The sequence below is a fragment of the Petaurus breviceps genome, unplaced genomic scaffold (assembly GCF_028583685.1).
Source record: "Petaurus breviceps papuanus isolate PSGF00001 unplaced genomic scaffold, PetGlider_PUasm1.0 175, whole genome shotgun sequence".
In the NCBI taxonomy this organism is placed as follows: domain Eukaryota; kingdom Metazoa; phylum Chordata; class Mammalia; order Diprotodontia; family Petauridae; genus Petaurus; species Petaurus breviceps.
The window spans coordinates 8,146,513-8,154,486 of NW_027185764.1; the positions used below are offsets into that span (position 1 = coordinate 8,146,513).

The 7,974-nt window shown below is 35.0% G+C and overlaps 1 protein-coding gene across 2 annotated transcripts in view; it reads right to left on the minus strand.

The window, feature by feature from the left end:
• Positions 1-7,974, minus strand: part of ARPC1A (actin related protein 2/3 complex subunit 1A) — a 341,638-nt gene that overhangs the window by 19,024 nt on the left and 314,640 nt on the right. For both annotated transcript variants that reach the window (XM_069084743.1, XM_069084742.1), the window contains 2 exons: positions 6,296-6,400; positions 802-1,024 (listed from right to left, as the gene is read on the minus strand). In XM_069084743.1, the coding sequence (XP_068940844.1) occupies positions 802-1,024; positions 6,296-6,400 (328 nt within the window). The remainder of the gene's footprint in view (positions 1-801; positions 1,025-6,295; positions 6,401-7,974) is intronic.

The window sequence follows — 7,974 nt, forward strand, 5'->3', positions numbered from 1 at the left end:
AAAAAGTACACTGCTAATTTTGGCTGTAACACAAACACTGCAGGTTACCACAAACCATTTCCAAGTTGGGGGATTATTTACCACCATATTTGAATGTGTGTCAGATGGAACAGAATTGTTTTCTTATCACAGCAAACAGGAGGGAATGGTTAAAATAAGTTCTTTAGACATATAATAAATCTCTCTATTTTGACTGGCTTAGTTTCAAATGATTTATAAAGTACAACATTCACAATTATGCTTCCAAGATTCTAGTGAATTTTTACTGAGGAGTTTACATACTAACGTGACAAATAAAATAGATTAACAAAGAATGGTTTAGGAAAATAATTCAGAGTCAATACTAGTAGAAGTCTAAGGAAATAGGTGTGGGGGAAAGGGAAAATATTAACATGTCTGTGGGCCTCTGAGTATAATTAAATCTGTAATTTATATAACAGAATAAGAAAATAGCATCAGTTATAAAACTGTAATTTGAAAAGAATGATGAGAGAGAACAGAGGTCTAATTTTAGAGAGTGGAAAGAAGGTTGCAGACCAAAATACACAAATGGATGGTTCTGTTGAGAGAGAGGTATGTGTGGCCTGATCATCTATATATATTCACAAAGGATATCTTAACAGAGTTTATAACAAATTTCAAGGGAAAAATATTCTCCAGATTAACACTCAGTTTTTTCCATAAACCAATTCTAGACACTGTTCCATGTGAGCCTCAGGATATTATATAGAATACAAAAATAGGTCAGAATGTACAACTTTACAAATTTGTTCTCATTTATTATTTCTAAATACTACTCACCAGTCATTTTCAGACTCAAAGTAGCACACAGAAATCAGTCGAGCTCCACTACCTACAGCAAATTTGTTCTCCAAAGGAGACCATTTCACAAAGGTGGCTGCACGGTTAATCCTCAGGATCACCAGGGTTGGTTTCCAGATGCCATCTTTCTGACTCCAGACATAGGCATTACGGTCTGCACCACAAGTTACAATTCGATCGCTCTTGGGAGCCCAGTCAATACCTGCAATTAAAACTTCAATCAAAGTCTTAAAAAAGTCAACTATGTCAAACTAAGCATAAAGTGCCTGGTACTGTGTCTTTGACACAATGTGCACTCAAAAAAAAAAAGTTTGACGAATTAAGTATCTCTACCTATATGTATGCTAAAAAAACCACATCCAACTGACTACTTATATTAATAAATGTGAATAGCATGAATTTAACTATTTTTAAAAACTGCAAAATGGCTCCAGGAAAAAAAAGTCATCAATATGGTATCTATAGGAAACATGTCAAGTCAAGAACATTTTTATGTAGGAAGTTCCTTTATCAATACAGACTACAACCCAGTCTAAAACTTAATAGTCGAAGTTCGGAAAGGTTAAGTGATTTATACAGGGTTCCACAGCTGTTAAATATAAGAGACAGGATTTGAACCCAAGTCTTCCTGAGTCCAAATCCTGTACTCTACCCACTAGACCATGTTGCCTCTTAGAAGTTGCATCTAAGCTTAAAATGATATAGCTATACTAAAACTAAAAGATCTGTCTAAAATATACTATGAAACTCCAAGTTCCAAAAGAAGCAGCAATGATATCTGATAAAGTAAATTTAAAATTAGAAAAAAAAAATCGAAAAAAGACAAAGAAGGCCATTACATAATGGTGAAAGAAAAAAGGGAACAAAAATATACCACAAATTTCAATTTATATGCATAAAAAATTCACTCATAAAATATTAACAGCAATGCAAAAAAAAAATAGCAATTGGGGATTCCATCATTCCATTATCAGAATGTGATAAATCAAACAAAAACCCCAATGATAAACAAATCACATATCCCTGGTTGATTCAGTGAAAAGAGTCCTCAATGGCTTTGGAATCTGAATACCTGGATTCAAATCCCATCTTTAATATTTACTACAGTGTGGTCTTGGGCTAACCTTTTCAGGCCTCAGTTTCTATATCTGCAAAATGAAGGAGTTGGACTTACTGGCTTCTGAGCTCTAAATCTATGATCCTAAAATGAAAACTAAGTGGAAAAAGCAGGAAATTTTTAAACTTCTTTTAAGTTAAGTTTGTTTCAGATAAAAGAATAAAACGCAAGCTTAGAGGCCTATCATCTCTTTTCTAGTCATAATGTTAAGCTTTTACAACTTAGACACACTTTCCATGAGAGGATCACTGTTATGGGACAGATTTTATAATTTGGAAAACCATAAACAAACTCTCACTCCGGCCCAGATGGCCTGGACTAGGAGTTAAAAACATCCTACTCCTGATTCTCCAACTACCTAGCATTGTCACTTCAGACAAGTCAATGAACCTCTTTCAAGTTCCTCTTCAAGAACAGAATCCCTGGATTCTATCATATTAGAGGTGAGAGGGTTAGGGACAGTGGTGCTAGTGAACAGGGCTGGTAAACTCTGAATGGTCTTTTGTAACTTTTTTTTACTGGCTATAAGCATCCCTGCTTCCTCATTCTTTAAAAAAAGGGAAGAAAAGAGGAGGAAAGCCTGCCTATTTCAGAAGGTTGTGATGAGACTCAATATTAATAGACTGCAAAGTTCTGTAAATTCTAAGTTATTCTCCTTATGCTTCACTTTACCCACCACTGCCCAGCACAATAATTGGGATATTATAAGCATTCAATAAGTATCTGAGGAAGCCTAAAAGAGAACTGGATGAAATGGAAGAACTGTTCTTCCTCCTCCTCCTCTCAAACATCCAATTACCACAACCACAACTCAATAATTTTTTTTTAAAACATATAGGTATGCAAAGTACAAAGACTTCTTGCTAGCACCCCACCATGTCCCCCGCTTCAGCAGATTCCTGCTCTCTAGGAACTTGTTTTAAGAAAAATGCTACAAATGCTTTTTTCACTGGAAATATCTCTCCCTGGCTTCTTATTTTTTAAGGCTAACCATCTAGCCTTATTGTGACATCCAATCTTCACAGCCAACTTGGCAACTGTCAAACCACATGGTCATGCTCAAAACTGTACAACCCCATTACCTTTCTAAACATTTGCTTGGAAGAGATGAAGTAAGGAAATACTCAGCAGGCAAGTTGTCATTTCTTCCTAATATAGCCTTGCATTTTTTCCTGCTTTCTCATTACTTTTAGGTCAATAAGTTTTGTGTGTTTTCTTTTTTAAAAGATGAAACATTAACACAAAAGATTAAATTAATATGAGAAAAAAAATGTGACATCTCTTTTGGTAAGTCTGCTGTGACATTTTCCTTTCTCTATATTAATGGACATTCTTTTAGTTTAGATAGAGTCGCAACAGAAGTATTTCAGCTGTTTAGTCAATATTTGGGAAAATGACTGTTCCCTGGTCTCCTGCCATAGTTATATTTAGAGTATTCCAATAACATTTTCTTCAGAACTGAAAAAAATGCTGCCTGAGACTTCTGACAGAAAACCAGCCAAAACACAAAGGACCCCAAAACAGAGTCTAAGTAGAAAGGGGAGGGAAAAGGACATGTCTGGATGGTTCACATTTTTTGGCTATTTCTTTTGTCTTTCATCTTTGGCCTATTTCAGCTTAAAAAGACATTTCCAACGTTAAAAATCCAGTTAGTGTTCCTATTTCCATTTTCTACAAGAAACTTTTCCAGATCCTCTTAAATGCTATGGTTTTTCTTTGTTGATTGCCTCCAGTTTATCCTCTATATGGGTGTATACAGTATCCTGTAGCTTGTTTGTACATAGCTGTTTTGCATGTTGTCTCCCCCCTTATTAAACTATGAGCACTCTGACAGCAGGGGAAGGTTTTGTTTTGGCTTTTCTTTGTATCACTAGCACTTGCCACACTGCCTGGCATATAGTAGGTGCTTAATAAATGCTGGTTTACTTGATTGATTTCCCAGGTCACAAGTGAAGCTAGCCAGGAAAGTTAGCCATGAGTCCAATGACTAAAGGACTGAAAATGAAATAGGTCAGACCTAGCTAAGAGAAGTCAGGTAAAAAGAAAGCAAAATTAGTAAAAAGTCAAAATGATGACCTTTGGTTATACTGCCAGTGATGCAATTATTTAGTCTCTTAATGTTTTCTACCACTGGATACATTACTGCCATGACCCTAATAAGTAAAGGAAAATCCAATAATGCAGTTTTCAGGATGGCAAATCTGCATGCTCAGAAAAGAGTTTTAGAAACCATACAAGGGTTTTATTAAAGAAAGTTTTTCTTTGCTACAGAAAGTTGTTTTTTTTTAAAACTGGAAGGTCATATTATTTAAAGATCCATTATAAAGCAATGGAAGCTTAACAATATTGTCAGAAAATAACATAAAATTTCAAATGATGAGAAGAAAAGCAATCAGCAGCAGTCTTTACTACTCATTTGAATTAAAATGTTGTGAGGATGGGATGAACTGAGAGAACAAAAGACTATATAGTACACACCAAGTCCTTGGCAAAAATACATAGAGTAAATTCTGTATGATTAAGGCCAAATCACAACAAACAAAAGTAGATAAACCCTGAAGCAGGGCAAAAAAATGAAATATCCATATAAGGTTCAAGAATATTTTGAATAAAATAATTCTTTCAAATAGATATCAAAAGTTGAGCCCAAAAAAATAACTACAAACATCTTAGAAAAAGACTGAATTCCACTCTTCTGATTGGTTTTAGTAAAATTTGAAACTATATTCAATAATGCACAGTAAAGATCTATGTGTGGGTTCATGCTTATAATCCCAGCTACCAGGTAGGCTGAAGCTGGAGCATCTCCTGAGCTCATGAATTCTCTGATGAAGGTGGTTACATTGATCGGGTGTTTGTATTGAGTTAAGCACTAAAGCGGTGAGTGCCTGTGAGCAGAGGTGGCCTACCAGGTTTCCTAAGCAGGGTAAATAAGCCCAAGACAGAAATGGAATAGGTAAAAGTTCCTTCGACAATCAGTAGTAGGACTGGGTCTAGGAGTACTTCCTGTACTTCCAGCTAGAGACTGTCTTTAAGAAAATAAACAAAATCACCTTTTCATTTGATGGCTTCTGTTACTATCTGAAAAGAACAATGTGACAGCACGTGTGCCATCAGGATTTTCCCTTCAAGCTGTCCACTTTAAAAGGTCTCCAGAAGACAGGGCGGCTAGGTGGCGCAGTGAGAAAGAGCGCCAGCCTGGAGTTGGGAGAACCCAGGATCGGTTCCGGCCTCAGATACTTACCACCCACACAAAATAACTGGCTATGTCACCTTGGGCAAGTTACTTAACCCCAATTGCTTAAAAAAAAAAAAGGTCTCCAGAAGAGCATTTAAAAGCAGGGACCACTCATATTTGTTATAGTAAAAACACCTAGAAAATTCTATTGCCTTCAAAGGGCTACTTGCTCCCTATGTGATAATGGACAAGTCACCTTACTTGTATAAACTTAGGTTTCTCACCTGTAAATTGTAAGAGGTAGCCATGATGCACTGAAGAGAATCTCAATTTTAGAGCTATGAGGACAGAGTTTAAATCCTGCCTCTGCCACTATTATCTATATGACCTTGAGAAAATCACTTAGCTTCTTTGGGCCTTAGCTCCCTTAACGGTAAAATGAGGAGACTGGATTAGAGAACTTTGAAGCCCACAGGTAGCTTTGAAACTATGATAGAGGGTCTTAGATCTTTCAAGGTCTCTTTTAGCTTTAAATCTATGATCTTATGGCTTGTCACATAAAGCAATCATGAAAATTAATGTATTTTTACTTCCACAAACTTGCACCCACAACTTACCCAAGTCATCAAATATTATTCTGTAACTAGGCGGCAGGGATAGGAGCATAACTTCACAGGGTCATGCTAACTTTTGGATTCTGTCCATCACCTTCTATTCCTGTCACCTAACAAAGAACTAAAGATCTACTCTAGAAGGGGATGTTTCATTCTTTCAATTCCCATGTTCCTTTGGATCTAAATCCAGTTATAAATCCTAACAGAATTTTAATTTTTAGGAGGAAATAAAGAGGAGCCTTTTAGAAAACACTATGTTCCTCCAACACTTATGAATGGTTTGGGTCACACTTTCATGCATAAATTTTTCTCCTCGAGTTGTTTCATGTATGTCTTGGCTAACTAATCACTAAGCTCTTAAAGATAAAATCTTCTACAGCTTTAATATTCCCCATGGCACTAACACTGCTAGGCTTCTAAGAGGAATTCAATAATATATAATAAACTGAAATCAGCGCACAATATTTTCTCATTTATCAAGACAGCCTGTAAGTGGTATAGAACTCTAAACATCATGGCAGATTCACCTTACATTCAGGCCTTTTCTTGAAAGGATTCTATTACCTGTGATGTGTCCATTGTGTTCCTTCAGTTCATGGGCTTTCACCCACTGGTTCCCATTCTTCTTGTAAATGTGGACTTCATGATTATTAGGGCTAAGGGCAATCTCTGGTGGAAAGAATTTAATATAATGTTAACATACACAGAAAAACAGTATTTTGGTTAATGATTGATCAAATAAGATGATATATGTAAATTACTTTGCAAACCTTAAACTGCTATATAAATGAGCTATTTTTAAAAAAGTGGAGGTGAAATTTGTTTTTTCTTACCAAAGATGAAATAACGAGAAATTCTATTTTATAAGGTCTTTTTATTTTATTTTAAGGGGGTTGAAGAAAAGAATACAAATTTCAATTAACATAATTTGGTCCTATTAAGTAAGATATGGCATAGTCCATATGGATCTTAAATTTAAGTTTTAATATCAAGACTGAAAACCCCCAAACCAGACCAAAATCTATTAAAATGCTATTATATACACATTAAAAATACAATAAAATACTATTAACTTGCACTGGTTTTCTTTTTAAAGTTAAACTTGTTGGAATGAACTTTCATTTGGCTAATAACGAGAGTGGTTCTTGATATTAGTTTTAGAATTACAATATAGATTTTTAAGACTTTTATATGTTTAAGCTACAGTGATGATTACAATTATTCCTTACAATTATATATATTGGGTAACATAAAGGTCCTTTTTGCATAATTGAGGTATCATGAAGACCTACACCCAAAGCCTTAGGTCAACCATCTAATGATTCTCTGTACCCAGATACTTGCTTTTTTCTGCATATAACTCTCATGAATTTTATAAAGCTAAAATTTGCAAAGAGTAAAAATTAAATTCAATAAGTTTTACTGAGTCATTTGAAATAAGGGGAATGAGACTCTGCATCTTTATTCTTTATTTTGATACTTTTGCAAAATGGATGTTATTATTTTTAGATGAGAAAATAAGTATAAGAGACAACATCTCTGTGAAACAATCAGAAAATAGAGGAGGTCCTAAAGATTGAATCCTAACATGCTCTCTAAAGGGTCTATACTGAAATAACTGAAATAAGTGCTCACTTTTACCAAGCTCTTGGGCTAAAAGGAAGGGAAGAACAAGGGTTTAATCAGGAAAAATAAAGATAACCTAGCTTGTTATCAATCGTATGTAAAGTAAGAGGCAATATGGTACTGAGCAAGAGCCTAAAAAATAAACTAAATGTCTTTTTAACAGCCTCCAGATTGTGGTTTGGAAGCTCTGGGCTCAGTGGAACAGCTAGTACTTCAGGCAATAAAAGACTCTCCATTTATATGTGAAGTCAAAAAAGCAGAGGGGTAGAGCATAAAGATTTAGGGAAGAGAGACCTAACTTTCAGTCTTGGATCACAGAATCTTAAGAGCTAGAAAGGACCTTAGAGATCATCTAAGCCAACTCTCTCATTTTATAAATAAGGAAAATGAGGTGCAGAGTGACTTGCCCAAGATTATACATTTTCTGAGAATTAAAAAAAAAGTATTAGATTATATGATCTCTAAGGTGCCTCTTGTTCTGAAGTTCTATAACTTTTATTTATTTATTCATTTATTTATTTATTCATTCATTCATTGCTTTTTCAAGGGCAATTGGGGTTAAATAATTTGCCCAAGGTTACACGGCTAGTTTGTGTGTGTGTGTGTGTGTGTGTGTG